The sequence below is a fragment of the Eurytemora carolleeae genome, unplaced genomic scaffold (genome assembly GCF_000591075.1).
Source record: "Eurytemora carolleeae unplaced genomic scaffold, Eaff_2.0 scaffold1599, whole genome shotgun sequence".
Taxonomy (NCBI): domain Eukaryota; kingdom Metazoa; phylum Arthropoda; class Copepoda; order Calanoida; family Temoridae; genus Eurytemora; species Eurytemora carolleeae.
The window spans coordinates 46010-66607 of NW_019397498.1; the positions used below are offsets into that span (position 1 = coordinate 46010).

The following is a 20598-nucleotide window of genomic DNA, read 5'->3' on the forward strand; positions in this document are numbered from 1 at the left end:
TAACGACCTTTTATGACAACCCTTTATGTTTTTAGACAAAATACATTTTCTGGTTGGAAATCCCTTATATCCAAAAAAGGTTATGGAAAACATTCCGGATACGATCGTTTTTAGAAAAAAAGAAAACGATCGTTTTTAGATCGTTTTTATAAACGATTAACAACCCTAGCAGGATGTTCCCAGAAAATAGGATGTTTACTATAAACAAGCTTAGGAATCTTGCATTTCTGGAAGCTAAACTTTTCGTATAATAGTTAATTCACGTCAACTTAGAATTTCAGACCAAGCTATAAGAACATTCCTGTAGTTGAAGATTTGAGGCAAGTCTGTATATGTTTATTTAAAGAGGTGTTCAAAAGCAACCTGGATAGGGTACTCTGACCAAAGAAAAAGTGGGATTTTGTGGAGAGTGGAATTAATAAACTTCTGGTGTTCTACCTTTATATTCCACATGAGATCTTTAGTTTTCTACCTTTATATTCCACATGAGATCTTTAGTTTTCTACCTTTATATTCCACATGAGATCTTTAGTTTTCTACCTTTATATTCCACATGAGATCTTTAGTTTTCTACCTTTATATTCCACAAGAGATCTTCTGGTGTTCTACCTTTATATTCCACATGAGATCTTCTGGTGTTCTACCTTTATATTCCACATGAGATCTTCTGGTGTTCTACCTTTATATTCCACATGAGATCTTCTGATGTTCTACCTTTATATTCCACATGAGATCTTCTGGTGTTCTACCTTTATATTCCACATGAGATCTTTAGTTTTCTACCTTTATATTCCACATGAGATCTTTAGTTTTCTACCTTTATATTCCACATGAGATCTTTAGTTTTCTACCTTTATATTCCACAAGAGATCTTTGTTCTACCTTTATATTCCACATGAGATCTTCTGGTGTTCTACCTTTATATTCCACATGAGATCTGCAGAAAATGCTTTGGGCAACTCAGGAAGCAAGTGATCATCCTGCCTCACCTTCAGAGTTAATACATACATTAGCCATTGACATACAGGGTTATACACACAGGATTAGACTTTACTGACGACCTTAACTTCTTTATTTCGGACGACCTGAAGGTTGAGTTTGGATTTAGGTCTATAACATTTTTTTGTATATGAACTTACATGGTTTGTCAATAAAACGATTACAGAGAATGATTTATGTTGGAAGAAAGAATAAATTCTGTAAGTCTCTGAAGTCTCATCCTTTTTGAATAACTTTGAACAGTTTACATAGACAGGAGCATACACATGGTAAATTTAACAAAAGTCTCGAAAAATTTTCTCTTGGTGCACTGACCTTGCCAAACATGGTCGGGGTGACACTTTCAAAGGTAAAAATATATTTCATAATTATTTTAATTTGAATATTAAAGTTTTAATTAATTTAAATCAATATATAAAATGAAACCCTCCTAAAACTTTGAAAATTAATCCCAGATATATAATGTCGTATTCTAAACATGTTTAAGAGAAAATGCCGCGGAAAAAAACGAGTATAATATATCAATATGGCCATACATTTTCCTTGAATTAAAAATATAAATCAGTTTTTTAAGAATTATCAAAAAAAACTTATGACAATGATATTTGGATATATTTTCACAAATCGCATTCAACCCTTTAAAGCTGCGAACAGCTCAGCAGCTTAATTTATTTTTGTGCAGACCAATGAGAAAGTATTACAGCTTTCATACATTTTTAGATACATTTCAAGACGACATTTCATTATCTTCTATTCGAGATGTACATAGATGAAAGTCATAAAATTTATGTACATTATATATACATAAATATAAATTCATACAATGTGCAATTAGAACTAATGTACGTGGTGGGGGGGGGAGGGGTAGGCCGTAGGGTGCCCCTGAAACAAATTCCTAGATGTGCGACATATTCTTTATGAAGCATTATTGTTAAACTGGCTCAAATACAAAATTTTAGCATTTAAAAATAATTTTTAAAGTACTTCTGAAATTCGATGGGCAACGCCGGGAACTTCATAAACAAATATATATTAAACAGATTTTTATTGGATAAAAGGCGACATTATTACTTGAATTACCGTTTCCCCCTGTACCAGGCCAGATAAAAGAAAAATATTTAAAAGTTTAAACATCTTAACCAAGTCTGAAAAAAAAACATTAACTTTAAATCACACAAAGGAATTGAGTTTACGCCACACACTCAAATTTTTTTTTATCCATATATGTTTTAGCACCCTGATGGTGTAAACCTTTGATTTTCGACAATTAGACTATTTGATTTAACAGAATTCAGAGTTTGAAATATTAAATGTCTAAGACATCGGGTTGCAAAGATATTGTGATTGGAAAATCAGAGTTCGAGGCAAAACGTTCATTTTAGAAAAATAATTTTGCAAGATAGGCCTGTTGTCGGCCTGATTGAAACTGAGTTTTTAAAAAAGAATGACTGTGACCAACAATTATAGATCAAAACCACCAAACTAATCTTAAGTGGGAGTATTTACTAAATATGTACAGGGTGTCTCAGAATATGCTATATATATACGGTACAGAGTGTCTTAGAATATGTTATATATACGGTACAGAGTGTCTCAGAATAATCTAGATACACGGTATTAGATACACGGTACAGAGTGCAAATACCCCATACACGGTACAGGGTGTATCAGAATATAATATATACACGGTACAGGGTGTATCAGAATATAATTAATACACGGTACAGGGTGTATCAGAATATATTATATACACGGTACAAGGTGTCTCAGAATAAACTAGATACACGGTACAGGGTGTATCAGAATATACTAGACACACGGTACAGGGTATATCAAAATATAATATATACACGGTAAACAGGGTGTATCAGAATATATTATATACACGGTACAGGGTGTATCAGAATATAATATATACACGGTACAGGGTGTATCAGAATATACTAGACACACGGTACAGGGTGTATCAAAATATAATATATACACGGTACAGGGTGTATCAGAACAAACTAGATTCACGGTACAGGGTGTATCATAATATACTAGATACACGGTACAGGGCATTTCAGAATATATTAGATACACGGTACAGGGCGTATCAGAATACAAATATACACGATACAGGGTGTATCAGAATATAATATATACACGGTACAGGGTGTATCAGAATATACTAGATACACGGTACAGGGTGTATCAGAATATACTATGTACACGGTACAGGGTGTATCAGAATATACTATATACACGGTAAAGGGTGTATCAGAATTTATTAAATACACGGTACAGGGTGTATCAGAATATATTAGATACACGGTACAGGGTGTATCAGAATATATTAGATACACGGTACCGGATGCATCAGAATATTTTATATACACGGTACAGGGTGTCTCAGAATATATTAAATACACGGTACAGGATGAATCAGAATATATTATATACACGGTACAGGGTGTATCAGAATATATTTGATACACGGTATTGGGTGTATCAGAATATGTTATATACACGGTACAGGGTGTATCAGAATATATTATATACACGGTACATGATGTCTCAGAATATAATAGATACACGGTACATGGTGTATTAGAATATTAGATACACGGTACAGGGTGTATCAGAATATATTTTATCCTCGGTACAGGGTGTCTCAGAATATACTAGATACACTTTACATGGTGTATCAGAATATTAGATACACGGTACTGCAGGGTGTATCAGAATATATTATATACTCGGTACAGGGTTTCTCAAAATATACTAGATACACGGTACGGTGGCATCAGAATATATTATACACGGTACAGGGTGTATCAGAATATATCATATACACGGTACAGGGTGTATCAGAATATACTATATACACGGAACAGGGTGTATCAGAATATATTATATACACGGTACAGGGTGTATAAGAATATACTATATACACGGTACAGGGTGTATCAGAATATACTATATACACGGTAGAGGGTGTATCAGAAATTATTAGATACACGGTACAGGGTGTATCAGAATTTATTAGATACACGGTACAGGATGTCCTTGAATAAACCATATACACGGTACAGGGTGTATCAGAATTTATTAGATACACGGTACAGGATGTCCTTGAATATACCATATACACGGTACAGGGTGTATCAGAATTTATTAGATACATGGTACAGGGTGTATCAGAATTTATTAGATACATGGTACAGGGTGTCTAAAATAAACTAGACACAGTTATCTTGTTTAACCTATACAGAATGTTCAAAAAATCCAGATATAACTCATGTTCCAAAATTTTAAAAAGAATATAGAAATTGAATTGTGAAGTCAATTTTGAAGTTTGAAGTAAGAAGACGCATATTTATGATATTTAATAAAACATATTTAGACCAAGGAAACATTGTGTCTCGGAAAATGTTAATTTAAACCACATCAGTGATTCAAAAGTTGGTAGCTCTCAGGCAAAGATGGATGATACTTTTGCCAAGGACTTCGTTCAAACTTAAGATGAAAACAATTAGTGCTTGATAATTCTAAAATATCATAGGGCTAGCGTTCTTGAATTTGTGAGGATAAATCAAATGCCTTAAAGGGAGTGACTGGCAATGTAAGGTAGTAGAACTGAGTATGCAGTGTTGTGAAAAACTTCTTTCGGATTCATTTGAGACATATTAAACTTTTTAAAGATCTGTAAATCCTGAGTTTGAGCGCAAATTCGACGTTCAAAACTCCTACTTTGGGGGTGAATACGTTTTCAGAATACAGTAATTAAATTAGATGGTTAGGAACATATTTCTGAAAAGAAATTTTTCAATAAATCAACGCTAGGATCAATTATTTCGTTGTCATCATATTATTGAATTTCTTATTTCCTTTGAATTTATTCGCAGATTTCTTCAAATTCTTCAAATGTCGTCTTTTCAATAATAATGTGCAGAAAATCTTTGTGAATAATGAGAAACCAGTATAATGAGAAAATAGAAACTAATAATTGAAAAGATTACTTATTTATGATGATAAGATTAATTTTTATTTCTCAACAAGTTTCTATATACAAGTCTGTAGTTTATTGTAGACTTAAAAAAAACTTTTTCTGAATTTGTATCCACCCCCAAAGTAGGAGTTTTGAACGTCAAATTTGCGCTCAAACTCAGGATTTACAGATCTGTATAAAGTTGAATATGTCTCAAATAAATCCGAAATAAGTTTTCCACAACACTGCATACTCAGTTCAACTACCTTACATAGCCGGTCACTCTCTTTAAGGTGTTGTGACACTTCATAGTCGACCTAGTCTAAATTGACCTTTTATAACAATCTGGTTGTATGTAAAACATCTAATATGAATATTTAAAAAAAAAGTTTAAAATATTGGCCTCAGTTTACAAAGAAAAAGAGATTTTGAAGCAAAGACTTAATTCCTTTAAATAACATTTTGATTCCATTTTAAAATTTAATTTTGAAACTTTCATAAAAAATCATTCATCTACAGGAAAATCTATTTGAAAGAGAAAAAAGTAAATGAATTTGTGATTGTTAAAATATTTTTCTATCGTTTATTATTTGGGGGAAATAATGTTATCTAAATCTAAACCTCATAGTTTATCTTTTAACGCACTTTTTATAAATGATTATCTTATATAAACAATTATTTAAACGTTTGCGCGCATTTCTTTAAAATAAAATATTTTAGATTGTTTTTAGTATTTTATAAAATACATTTATATGTTATGTTAACTGTATTGCATGTAATTACATTTAATATGTTATGTAAACTGTATCTGATGTAAATACATTCAATGTTATGTAAACTGTATTGGATGTAAATACATTTAGTATGTTATGTAAACTGTATTGCATGTAAATACATTTAATATGTTATGTAAACTATATTGCATGTAAATACATTTTTTATGTTATGTAAACTGTATTGGATGTAAATACATTTAGTATGTTATGTAAACTGTATTGCATGTAAATACATTTAATATGCTATGTAAACTATATTGCATGTAAATACATTTTTTATGTTATGTAAACTGTATTGCATGTGTATACATTTAATATGTTATGTAAACTGTATTGCATGTAAATACATTTATTATGTTATGTAAACTGTATTGCATGTAAATACATTTATTATGTTATGTAAACTGCATTGCTCATTAGAAAACTTTAAAGTTTAAAAGTAGAAAAAATACATTTTTTCCAATCCGGACCCCCACTTGTTATTGTTCACATATTCACCCGGCCTTCCCCCACCCCCTAATTATTGATGCTTTCAATCATAAATAAAGAGTAAAAACGTTTTGAATTTCGTAAATTTTTCTTATACTTGTATGCGTAGAAACTAAAAAGTAGCTATTATAGGTCATAAAGTCGTAACATAAATTTGACCTTCTCTTACTCTCTTGTTTGCAGTACACCTTTTTCTACCACGTACTTTTATATTTCATTATTCTACATTGCATCAAACCCATTTACATTGAATAAATAAGCTCCAATATTATTAGTGACGTCATCAATCGATATATTGGGGGAGGGGAGGATTGTTCTGTTTTCTGCTTTCCCCCGATACACCGTAAACAGTATTATATAGTGGAGAAAGTATGAGAAAGCCCTGTGTAGTGTATACTTTGTTCCCTTCGTACTGCAGAATATTGACAGTGATGTAAACTGTAGTATATAGATATATACAGTTAGTTTACCCACATCATTTAAACATATGTGAAACTACTCAGTTAACTTGTATATTTTACAGGCAGCACTTTCAGACGCATGCGCATCAAGTTTATCGGCCCTCCCTAAAAAAGTGCAAACATGCTCGAAAAAGTTTCTCTTGGTGCACTGGCCTTGTCTAATATGGTTGGAGTAACACTTTCACGGGTAAACATATCTATTCAAGATTATTTGAACTGGAGGACTAGTTTTACTGGATTGATACTTACTTGACGAATACAGAGAGTGTTGTAACTGAATTGATACTTACATGACGAATACAGAGAGTGTTGTATCTGGATTAATACTTACTTGACGAATACAGATAGTGTTGTATCTGGATTAATACTTACTTGATCAATACAGAGAGTGTTGTATCTGGATTGATATTTACTTGACGAATACAGAGAGTGCTGTATCTGGATTGATACTTACTTGACTAATACAGAGAGTGTTGTATCTGGATTGATACTTACTTGACGAATAGAGAGAGTGTTGTCTCTGGATTGATACTTACTTGAAGAATAGAGAGAGTGTTGTATCTGGATTGACACTTACTTGATGAATACAGAGAGTGTTGTATCTGGATTGATACTTACTTGACGAATACAGAGAGAGTTGTATATGAATTGATACTTACTTGACGAATAGAGAGAGTGTTGTTTCTGGATTGATACTTACTTGATGAATAGAGACAGTGTTGTATCTGGATTGATACTTACTTGACGAATACAGAAATTGTTGTATCTGGATTATTACTTACTTGACGAATACAGAGAGTGTTGTATCTGGATTGATACTTACTTGATGAATACAGAGAGTGTTGTATCTGGATTGATATTTACTTGACGAATACAGAGAGTGTTGTATCTGGATTGATACTTACTTGACAAATAGAGAGAGTGTTGTTTCTGGATTGATACTTACTTGATGAATAGAGAGAGTGTTGTTTCTGGATTGATACTTACTTGACGAATACAGAGAGTCTTGTAACTGGATTGATACTTACTTGACGAATACAGAGAGTGTTGTATCTGGATTAATACTTACTTGACGAATACAGAGAGTGTTGTATCTGGATTAATACTTACTTGATGAATACAGAGAGTGTTGTATCTGGATTGATATTTACTTGACGAATACAGAGAGTGCTGTATCTGGATTGATACTTACTTGACGGATACAGAGAGTGTTGTATCTGGATTGATACTTACTTGACGAATAGAGAGAGTGTTGTTTCTGGATTGATACTTACTTGACGAATAGAGAGAGTGTTGTATCTGGATTGATACTTACTTGATGAATACAGAGAGTGTTGTATCTGGATTGATACTTACTTGAGGAATATATAGAGTGTTGTTTCTGGATTGATACTTACTTGAGAATACAGAGGTTGTATCTTTCTTCTCTACAAGAGTGTTTGAACGTAATGAAACAAAGATCCATGTCCAACTATTCTATATTTTGGGTTTTATGGCACGTGTTAAATTAATAAACATGGTTAGGGTACAGACAAAGTTATGCGTAATATATATAGGTATGTTCAGGTTTACAAATATGGGGTTTACTACTATACTTATTACAGGCAAATCTACGATCAAGAATAACTGAGATAACTTAATTTTCTAAATAAAAATTGATTATGTTAACCGAGCTTGCCACATATATTTAAATAGAAACTGACTCGAAATACATGACCAGTCCCTGAAACACAAAAGTCTTGAAAAATAAGCCAAAAAATAGAAATAAAATAAAACTAAAATAATTAAACTAACTCTTATTTTTAAAATTATACTTTTTGATCGAAAATTGTTCATAGTTTGAAATATCTAGAGTCCACGACATCAAATTTTTTACACTCCTTATCCTGATTGGGCTAATTTTGTCTAATATAAATTAGGGGGAGGGGGGGGGATGTTTTCCACCTTCCCTATGATTTTGCCCTTAGAGTTGAGATAGGGGAGTGCGATTCATGTCACTAGTTCAACTTGTCACTTTTAAACATTAAAAATAATATGTGGACTTTTGACAAAAAAAAAAATATTTTACAAAAGGTTTCCTAATTTTTCTCAGAAGAAGGTTTTTTCTTTCGAAATATGTTTTCAAAATAAATAGATTCCCCGCCGAAGATTGTTTAAACAACACTGTAAATTCTTCAGAAAGAATCCTCACAACTCTTCTTGATTTCAATTTTGGAAAAATAAAAAAATAAATAAGATAAAGAAATTGATTTCTCTCAACGTACTCTAATTTACTAATCCTTATATTTTGAAATTTCAAACTATGGATTCTATTAGATCAAACTATATGAGTTTGAAATATCAATGGTTTACACCATAAATTTATGTTTGTGGCAAATACTCAATTTTTTATCCAAACATCTTAACCCCGCCGAAGATTGTTTAAACAACACTGTAAATTCTTCAGAAAGAATCCTCATAACTCTTCTTGATTTCAATTTTGGAAAAATAAAAAAATAAATAAGATAATAAATAACGTACTCTAATTTACTAATTCCTATATTTTGAAATTTCAAACTATGGATTCTATTAGATCAAACTATATAAGTTTGAAATATCAATGGTTTACACCATAAATTTATGTTTGTGGCAAATACTCAATTTTTTATCCAAACATCTTAATACGACGATTAAAATATCTGCCTTAAAAAACTTATTTAAAACAGTTTAATTAGAAATCGGAAGATGATAATTAGCATGTTTTGTTGAAATGTTTTCCGCATCTTTTTAATTAATATTTTATCGTATATTGTTTCTCAAAATTGTTCTGATTAATAAGCATGAGACTATTTAGACATTGAACCCCCCCCCCCCCCATTCCTTCAAAAGCAATAATGTAATCTATTACTTTTTCACCTCCTTAAAAATATTTGTTAGTTAATTTTCTTTTTTTTTAGGAATTTTTCGAATGCCCTGGTCCTGACGATCCCCCGGAGTATACATTGTGCTGCGAGGAAAAGTGAGTTGAAGGGACTGTCAATGTAAAAAAATCGTGAATTTGACCACCATTTTGCTTAAAAGTTATCCAGTTCCCTTGTTGAATAACTTGCAAGAAAAAGACGATTATTCCATGAATATTTATTAGGTTCAAACTAGACAGTAACTGAAATGAAAAAGTTGAATTTTTTCACGATATTTTTATCCTAGATTTTGCTAAGTTCAGAACTGCAGGTAGTTAAAGTCAAAAATTTTAATTTTATAGGGATTCGTTATTATTTATTAAACAAAAAAATAATTTTTGTATTTTAAGTCCCCGAAAAAATAAAAGCTCATACAATTTAAAAAAAAAATATATAAAATATCAAACGTCGACTGTATTCCACGGCTTGGGATACATATTTTAAATAGTTTTTTTTTCGGTCTTACTTTTGATCCATTAATTTTTTTAAATTGCTCTCATCTTGCCGTATAAAAAGATTTTTGATATCTTTTATTGCGAAGTTTGAGTTGTAAAAAACTTGGTTTTAGAACGAACCATGCCCTTTACTAAAGATTAAATTGACTTTTCAGTTCTGTTATCAGGGATATGATATATATAATATGGAAGGGGGGGGGGAGGAGGGGGTATGTCTAAAGAACAGAATGCATGTAAGATTAACAATAAAGTATGCCCACTGCCCAGTATGTGGTAAGAGTGCAATCTCTAAATATTACTATAGTAAAAAAAACGTCAAGATTTTGTATAGAAGAGAAATTTTCGGCTTCAAATAGATTTCAATCCAACATTTTTTTTACAATTTGAATTTTTTAATTAATACTGCGCGCGTAATAAGCGTAATTTCTGACCATACAAAGATGGCAATGCCTGTTTCACAACGGTACCCTTTAAACCTTTATCTGATCAATAATGTGTAAGATATTGTTGTTTAGTGAGGTGTTTACTTCGGATAATTCCAATACGTTATGCTGCAGTAGAAATGCGCAAGTCACTTTTGTAGAGAAACCGTAATTGATAATAATCAGTTTTTTAAATATTAAAATCTATTTCATACTTGATCAGACGAAGCTTTTACGGGTACCATTGTGCATCGGGCATTGTCATCTTCGATTTAGATGCTGTCCGTTGATCCATGTTGACTCTGTGATGGGTGTGGATATAAAGGTAGCAATGGTGATTTCTCTCACAGTCATCATTCTTTGCTTCATCCTAGGGGTAAGTTGAAAACAGTCCCATTAGCTGATTCATTCAATAAAATACTGTCTGGAATCCTTACTTTTTTCCATAGATTATAGATAGGAGGGGGGGGGGGGGGCAGTAAACCTCTCTTTACCTTTTTTTAATGACTTTTTTGTTAATATTTGTAACTGAGTTTTTACTACACGCTCTGATTTTCTAATACCGACATATATCTTCAGCAACAAAATGTCGAAGACCCCGCCTAGCAAATATTTTATTTTTAATCTATGAATTAGCTAAGACCAAATAATCTGAGTTTGAAATATAAATAAAAGCATGCCCGATTCGACATAATTGATTCTGATAGCATTTACAATTGTTTATGAAGTAAATATCGACGGAACTGAGGGTTACCTTAAATTCTGATTACAGTCTTTTCAAGGAAGTCCACCTGTTGCTTTAATTATTCGAGAACGTTCTCTTTCAGCTAAAAAAATATTTGTTTTAGATTACAATAATAGTTTGTTTTAAATTACAATAATAGTTTGTTTTAGATTACAATAATAGTTTGTTTTAGATTCCAATATTAGTTTGTTTTAGATTACAATAATAGTTTGACTTAGATTACAATATTAGTTTGTTTAAGATTACAATAATAGTTTGTGTTAGATTACAATATTAGTTTGTTTTAGATTACAATAATAGTTTGTTTTAGATTACAATAATAGTTTGACTTAGATTACAATAGTTTGACTTAGATTACAATATTAGTTTGTTTTAGATTACAATTATAGTTTGACTTAGATTACAATATTAGTTTGTTTTAGATTACAATAATAGTCTGTTGCTTCTGGTCTCCCTGTCCTATGTATGATACCTGTGGTGGTGGATATAAAAGGTAGTTTTTTTCGAAATATTTACTTTTTATTTTGTCACGATTTTCCTACTTATACAGAGGTTGGCATTTATATGAAGACGACTTTTTATTATAAGTTTTAATTTCTGGCTTTTTTCAAATTCAAATTACAAGCAAGCAAAAAGAAGCAGTTAATAGACAGCTTCTTTTCTTTCTATGTTTTTGTATATCCATTAGGGGTGATCAATATTAGAATTACGCCAAGGACCCGCCGAAGGTGGCTGCATTTTCACTTTAAAAAGATATTGCAATCAAAAAAAGTTCAAAATCGTCTATAAGGTTGCGATTTGACGATTTAATATCAAAGAATTCACCGTTCGGCCATGATTTTAATTTTTTATTTTCATTCTATACATCATTTTCATGGAAATTTAATGCTGAATTCAAATCTGAAAAGCGTTTTAAAAAAAAATTGAAAATTGAGTGAGTTTAAGAGTACAGCATATATATATAACAGCTGCCTAAATGATGATAGCAAAATAAAAGTTTGATATTTTAAAAGATTTAACTTTTTCTAGGAAGAATTTAAATTTTGAATGAACAAAGGTCTACGAGATGGATCTGATTCCAAGGATATAAATTAGAATTTAAAGGGAGTGTTCGCGAAAAATGAAAGGGGGTATAGGCTTAATGCGATAAAAAAGCGCTTTTGATCGCTACTAATCTTTCTTCTATCTGTTGCGTCTATAATGAGAAAATTGTTAAAAACGTCTCATACCGAAGAAAGTGGATTCCTTACAAATTCAGAAACATTAATTCCTGATTCGAGGATTTCGAATATGAAGACGACATTTTCCATATTTTCCGGGAATGCGCCAGTCGTGGAAACAAGTTGTAAGCGAAATATTAATTTTAAAAAACACAATATAAGAAATATTATAAAATAACAACTATATACAAATGCGTCGAAAAATTTTAAGGAATTAATATCTAAATTATTTGTTTGATATTAATTGGATTCTTTTACGATCCAAGTCGTATGTTCCAACTTCCTCAATTTGTATAAAAGCTTCGTTCTTCGGTATGAGACGTTTTTAGCAATTTTCTCCTTATTGACGCAACAGATAGAAGTAAGATTAGTAGCGATCAAAAGTGCTTTTTTTATCGCATTAAGCCTATACCCCCTTTCATTTTTCGTGAACTCTCCCTTGTCAATTTGTTTCTTGTGGTTTTAAAAGGTAAAATTTTTATTTGAAAATTTAAATATTTTGTTTTTTTTATTCAGGAAGGAGGGCACTGTCCCTTTTGGTGAATATGACAGTCGAGACACCGATCCATTGACAAGGAAACAAATATGGAAAATATTACGTCAGAAATGACACCATTTAAAGGCCTATCTTGTACAAGTTTTGCTCTCTGTTCGACTATTTTTTTTTATTTGCGATTTCCTCATTTAAATCCTTATTTCGTTTCCCATTTGTACATTTGACAGCCCAAATTTTATTTATTTTTATAATCTTTTTGTTTGTTTATTTTCTTTTCTTTGTCTTATATCCTGTCCTAGCTCCTGTCCTATCTCCTGTCCTTTCTCCTGTCCTAGCTCCTGTCCTTTCTCCTGTCCTAGCTCCTGTCCTAGTTCCTGTCCTTTCTCCCGTCCTATATCCTGTCCTAGCTCCTGTCCTATCTCCTGTCCTATCTCCTGTCCTAGCTCCTGTCCTAGCTCCTCTCCTAGCTCCTGTCCTATCTCCTGTCCTAGTTCCTGTCCTATCTCCTGTCCTATCTCCTGTCCTAGCTCCTGTCCTAGCTCCTGTCCTATCTCCTGTCCTAGTTCCTGTCCTATCTCCTGTCCTAGCTCCTGTTCTATCTCCTGTCCAGCTCCTATTCATATGTTTTGAGTCTAACAAAGCCGTTTTATTCTCTGAAATTAAAATTTTCGAAATTTCAAGTAAAAATTAATAGATTCAACAAAATGAATGATGATTAAAAAGAAAAATATTGCAAAAAAGTATTGACTAAGACTTTGCAAGTTCAACAAAACGTGGTGGTCGAGGGGGGGGAGGGGGGAGTTAAATGGGGAGGATCGGAGGGTCGGTAGGGGGGTGAAAAGCTTTGAATCTGAATGGAATGCATATGTGAAAAGTGCTTACTGTGAACTTTTTTTGTGTTGTAAAATTATTTTGTTGTCAAACGTGCAAGAATGTTTGATAAAAGCAAAACCTGAAGGAAACTGAAAACATAAATTTACAAGCGTAAAATTTTTCTGAAAACTGCGTTATGTCCATATATGACTAAAAAATTGCATGTAAGATATTGCTAAAATTCTTTTCTCAAATTCTAAAAAAATCTTAAAAACTGGAACAACTTTTTTTTGCTAATCCGGAATTTGCAATGATGTTATTTTCCAAATAGAGGGAAGCCCTATATCTGTAAAATATATCTACATATACAAGGAAAGTCTAAAATCTGATTTAAAATTTCAATAATACCCATTTTATATTCTTGCTTGTCTCTGCCAATATCAATATAAATTCAAAACTATACCGATATTACGCAACTTGTGTATAGCTCACGTACAACAAATATCAATCACATTGGAGAGCTTAAATATTTTTATATTTAGTGACACCCAACCTTTCCACAGTTCTGTCTCGTTTTCTATACATAAGCACACAAACAAATGTTCAATACGTCGGAAGAAGGAATTGAGTTTTTGCCACACGCTCAAATATTCGAATCCCTATATCTTTGTAACCTGATGATGCAAGCCTTTGATATTTCAACTCCGATTATTTGATCTAGCATAATTATTAGTTTGAAATATCTAAGGTCTACACATTGGGTTTAAAATATATAGGGATTACAATATAAGAGTTTGTGGTAAAGACTTATCTCCTTTGTTAAAAAAAAGGTTTAAAAGAATATTGCCAACAAATTCACATATTGACATTTTATTGGGATTTAAAAAAAAATACGTGATTTTAGATCCATAGCTCAATGAACAAAAAAATAAAGCGATTTTTTTATCTTATTGAGTTCACCCAACACCATTCAGACCGTCCTGGACCCTACTCTATGCGTCAAAAAATAGATAGGGTTATCAAAACAACGTATTTTCGCTCCGACTACTCTCTACTACACTTTGACTTGATATTAATCAATTCACATTTGTTTTTTCCATTTTCCGATTTTAATTTTATCCATATTCCCAATTTTTTTTTAATTTTATCCATATTCCCAATTTTTTTAAATTTTATTTATGTTCTCAATTTTATTTTATTTTATCCATATTCTCAATTTTATTTTATTTTATCCATATTCTCAATTTTATTTTGTCCATATTTTCAATTTTTAAAATTTTATCCACATTTCCAATTTCTTTTAAATTGTATCCATATTACGAATTTTTTTAATATTTTTTCCATATTCCCAATTTTTTAAAATTTTATCCATATTCTTAATTTCATTTTATTTTATCCATATTCTCAATTTTATTTTAATTTATCCATATTCTCAATTTTATTTTATTTTATCCATATTCTCAATTTTATTTTATTTTATCCATATTCTCAATTTTATTTTGTCCATATTTTCAATTTTAAAATTTTATCCATATTTTCAATTTAGATTAAGTGAGATATTTAGATTATGCTTATTTCTTTTGAATTAGTAAAAAATGGTCAGATTTAAACATTTTAAATGACCAAATCTTCTAAATTATGGTTCAGATGAAGGGGTCAATGATGAATCGTTGTGAGTCGGATATTTCACGCTTTTAATAACGTCCTTAGTGAGGGAGGGGGTGCAGGGCCGCCATGAGCCCCGTTAAATGGTCTCCAAGCCTCTGTTTTCGCAGAGAAGTTTTAAAAATGACCAAGATCTACCCCTAAACGTTAGAATAGATATTATAGAAGTAATAAATAACATTTTTTCAAAGAAAATAATTAATCTTTAAATAGTTTGCACTGCTTTCTTGAATATCCAAAAAGCGTTGCATATAAACTCTTTAAATATAAAATATTTTTATACATTACTTCTATAATATCTATTCTAAAGGTTAGGGGTAACCCCAGGTCATTTTAATTACTCATTTGCGAATCAAGAGTGTTTGGGAAAATTTCACGGGGCTAATTTCGTCCCTGCACCCCCTTCCTACCTCCGTTCTTTTAATAATCTATCGCTTCAGCAAAATTTGTTTCCGAAATGTGTTTGATCATGTGTTGTGAAATTGAAATTAATTTAAATAAAATATTTATTATAATGTACTTCTTAATTACAAATTATAGGATAATTACTTAATTTCAGAACGAGTACAGGGTGTCCCAATAAACATTATTCTGAATTTACAGTTCAAACCCTTTTCCCCTGGATTGTATCCCATGAATGCAACAACAATGAAAACGTTTCCACAACAGTTATCATTATGAACAATTACCGAGCCTTTTTATTGAATACTTAACTGCACGTTATAAGAGAAATTTAAATTTTTCACAGAATTGAAACCAAACCAAACTGTTTATTATAAATTATGAAATCTAATCAGTGCGAAACCCTTCGAATTTTAAACAAAACATGTTTATGGATTATGCCAAAAAAATATACCACAAAAAATATAGAAGGACATGTAGTCGAAGCGCTAACTCCCTTTATAGCGCAATACTCAAAAATGTACAATATTTTTGCATTTTAAACGCCGATCTCATTTAAATAGAATCTCTCCACTCTGTTAAATTACATTTCCTAATTTTAAACCAATATAATGAGTCTGCATGTAGCGCGCAAACTTTTATAATTTTTCAAAACTTGAAGCACAATCTAAAAATGTCCAAAACGCAGAAAATTTGAAAGAAACTTAAAAAACAATGCCGCCTTAAACAGTCCGCACTTCTTTCTGTGATTTGTAAAGGAAAAGTGGAGGCTTAGTGAATTATTTCGTGGATTTTTATTTTATTCATTATAACGTGTACAATCTGTAGTATGTTTTTCGAAGATTTATTGCTTAGATATTTGTACTTTGTGGATTCTACGCTGTTACAGAGTGTAAAATGCAAAGATAATACATATATAGATACGCTGGCAGGTAGAAATTTGAGTTCTTGAGAAAAAGTGCAATCAGCACCATCTCTGTCGTACGCATGGCATTTTATCCTCTGGATTGTTGCTAATTTATCACCTTGTTTATGCGTGATAACACTAAATGCGTACTATAGTATCAACAATGTATACTGCATATTGTACTTAATGAAACAAAACTGCCTTCCGTGTAAATATATCTTTGATATCATCATTTATAATTATATAATATGTATCGTTTCTATGAAAATATAGATATTTTTTAAGAAACGTTTCCATCTCTATTTTTCACCCAATGAAGCTTACACCACAGTATTAAGAGAAAACGTCTGATGAGTCCACTTAAGAAAATTACATAAATAATTTATTGATACTTGTTATATGGAAGTGTGCATATGATTGGATAGTTAACATAGTTAAAAAGGGTATCTATACTTTTTCAAAAGGGGTTTTTAAGGGATGGAGGCACAATGTTGCCAAAGGGGGGCACAATATTTTTTTTTTGCGCGCTGACGCGCACAAAAAGTGCCCCCTTACACAAATGTTCAAATATGCCCCTCTGTACCAGAGATAAGAGAATATTGAGATCTATTGAAACCTATGATGCGATATTTTCCACAGCATGTTTTATTGTGAACAAGTTACTAGTACACGACCAATCAGCAGACATCTGTATTCAGGGATATTTCAGGATCCTTTGGAAAAGAAATACAAAATCTTAGACTCAATTCAAAGATGTTTTCTTTCATGTTGAAAATTGGAGTATTTCTTTAAAAGTTGTAAATCTTAACCCCTGAATGGGCATTATATGCAACAAGTGACCGATAGATGGCAGTCGACAAAACTTTCATGAAGAAGAAAGATGAAAAATTAAAATAAGGAAACGAAAAAAGAAGGAAAGAAGGAAAAAAAGGAGAAAATTGGCTTGAAATCTAAATTGTGTTACCTATAATATGTGTAAAAGGGAGAAAATTGGCTTGAAATCTAAATTGTGTTTATACCTATGAAATGTGTAAAAGGTAGAAAATTGGCTTAAAATATAAATTATGTTACCAATATTATGTGTAAAAGGGAGAAAATTGGCCTGAAATTTAAATTGTGTTACCAATATTATGTGCGAGGGAATATTTTTTCTTCAAATTAAAGAAATCTTTAATTTCTGAAATAATTTTTTGGGAAATTTTAATTTCTATCCTGTCTTGTGAAATGATAAGGAATAGGGTTAAAAATACCAAAATTATCTGAATCTAAACAAAATTCTTCATATCTCTAGTAATATTGAAGGCAAAAAAGGTGGACCACATTATGGAAATACCAGGACTACTAACTACTAAATTATAATGGAAGAGGGACTAAACATAGATAAATAAAACATAGAATAAACATAGATAGCTTATGAACGCAAAATCCCCACGAATGTACAGTCCGCGAACTCATATTTCCAGGGGTAAAAGTGTACTTCAATGATAAGCGGGGTGGATTGGTGTTTCAATGGATTTTATTATTATTAAACCACTCAGGAGTGAATTTTATTTTGATAATATCATATTGACGAGAACTGAAGAAGGACATGAGAAGGACTAAAATAACATAAATTTCTCTTTACAGAACTCATGTACACCACAAGTACTCAATGACATAAGAACAGCCAATGTTCAAAACCGACCTAGTTAATCTATATTTTAGGAAAATCTTGAAAGCATCTCTGTACATTTATATCTTTCAAGATGAAAAATGTCGTCTTATGCGCAATCTATTTTTATCTATGGGACTAAAACAAAAAATCATTTACAAAGACGATATGAAAATCTTCTCTCGACTCCCTGTACAGCAAACCTTTAATATTTCAAACTTCTGCTTCTGGATATAGCAGTGTATACAGGTTTTAAACATCTATATGACGTCAGGTTGCAAAGATAACGGGAGTAATAAATTCGAGTTTGTGTAAGTTCTCTTCAAGCTACTATCTTCTCATGTGTACTTTTCTATCTTCCTTTCAATAGTACATCCTTGATGAGAATAAAACCGGATTTTTATGCTAACTCTGCAACATGAGGGAGGGATGGTAAGTGACCGGCCGCACCACTTTTCGTCCGAGCCACCTTTGAATGGTTTATTTTTTGCAAAATATCTTTTTAAATTATTGAATTCTTTAAAATTAAAATCAAAAAAGTAATTTTTGTGTATGAAGAAAAATAGTTATAGTTGATTAAAAGTTGTCATGTTCACACCTCTCAAAAAGTTGCATGATCCATGCCGATAAAACACGAATTTTATTTGCATTCAGTCGTACTGTCCAGTCCGGCTACATATTCAAAGTCTTGAATGCTGCAGTTATTCATAAAAATTTCAACTATTTTGTGAATTTTATTGGAAACCATAAAATCGGTGTACCCGCGTGGTTGGTTTCTTGGGAAAATTTACAGGCATATATATATTTATTTATTTAATTTTAGATCGTAAAATAAAGTTTCAATGTAGGCATCTCAACGAATGCAGTTTTTGAGGTGGATCGGAAATTGAGAAAAATGTGGCTCGGACAAAGAATTTTTGTGGCTTGCCTTCCAGGCCTCGCAGCACTGAGATAAAGAATTAAAACCTCTCTCAGTTTAGCCTTTTTGTCCACAAACAGAGAAAGGCCCTTTCCAGAAAAACAATCTTACTAAATAAATGAAATGCTCCGATAAAAATGAAAATTTTCAAAAAAGTTTCAAGTGACCCTACATTTAAAGCAGTCATTTACAATGGTACCATTAAAAAAGTGATCAACGATGTGAAAAATATAGTCGTTATTCTAGCTTAGTGCTAACTCTCACCATTTCTTCCATTGATTCTGTAGCAAGAAATTTAGAGGTCACTGCAATATAAAGAAACCATAATTGAAAATTATAAATTAGGAAAGAATGAAGAGAATTGTTGAATATCTCATTCATTTGTAAACTTATAAAGATTTACTAAGGGAATCGTATCATCCCAATCAAGAAATGGAAGGCCACTAGAAATCACGTATTTTCTACTGGTAAATTGCTCACAATCACATTGACATAAATATCATCCATTTTCTTAGTTTTCAACACGTTTTTATCAAGTTATATGTCAATATTAGAAGCATAGATGGGAATAAAATTAACAGCTTTCTCATCTTTTCGGGGACGGATGTGCATGATATACTTTCTCTGAGAAAAGATTCACAGGATCCCTTTTATTAAAGAGCTTTTGTAATATAAAGAGTATGCATTGGGTTTATACGCAAAACTATACGCCTCAGTTGGGTTCAATAAGAAGCCAAAGAATGTTGTCTTTTCTATAATTTAAAAAGATTTTAGGACTTTTTAAGCATTTCCATCACCAAAAACTTGCGTTTTTTACTTAATGTGCCGTTAGAAATGCATAACTTTATAATCTTTTTAGATAAACTTTATCTTAGAACAGACTGCAATGTAATTGGTTTAAAACATTTGGCCACTTAAACCAAGGTTTTTTCGGGCTTTGCTCACGTTATTGGCCTATAATTCTGCTTTAGACTATAGCAAAACTATACTTAATGACATTCTAACAAATTTTGTTTCAAAATATGCGGTATTTTTCATACAAATGAGATGCGTAACAAAATCACAATTTTAGCTTTATTTTAACAGGAGAGGATCCTATCCTATAACCGGGTAAAACAAATTTATAAGTTTATAACCGTGTCGTTATTTTCCCACCATTTTTAGCAATNATACCGTGTCGTTATTTTCCCGCCATATCTTGCACCTACAATGATTAATTTATTTGATAACTAGAGTTTTAACGTTGATTGTTTGAATTTAAAACCA

General features: G+C 31.4%; 1 protein-coding gene and 1 long non-coding RNA gene across 2 annotated transcripts; one reads left to right on the forward strand and one right to left on the reverse strand.

The window, feature by feature from the left end:
- The first annotated feature begins 9627 nt into the window (after nt 1–9627).
- LOC111714596 (uncharacterized) lies at nt 9628–13075 on the forward strand. Its single transcript, XR_002768010.1, has 4 exons — nt 9628–9696; nt 10791–10890; nt 11682–11752; nt 12996–13075. It is a non-coding gene; the product is annotated as an uncharacterized LOC111714596 (long non-coding RNA).
- A 139-nt stretch (nt 13076–13214) lies between these two features.
- LOC111714595 (gametocyte surface protein P230-like) lies at nt 13215–14200 on the reverse strand. Its single transcript, XM_023489738.1, has 2 exons — nt 14197–14200; nt 13215–13588 (listed from the first exon to the last, which is right to left on the reverse strand). Exons 1-2 carry the CDS (start codon nt 14198–14200, stop codon nt 13221–13223), a joined length of 372 nt encoding a protein of 123 aa, XP_023345506.1. The 3' UTR covers nt 13215–13220.
- Between the last annotated feature and the right edge of the window lie 6398 nt (nt 14201–20598).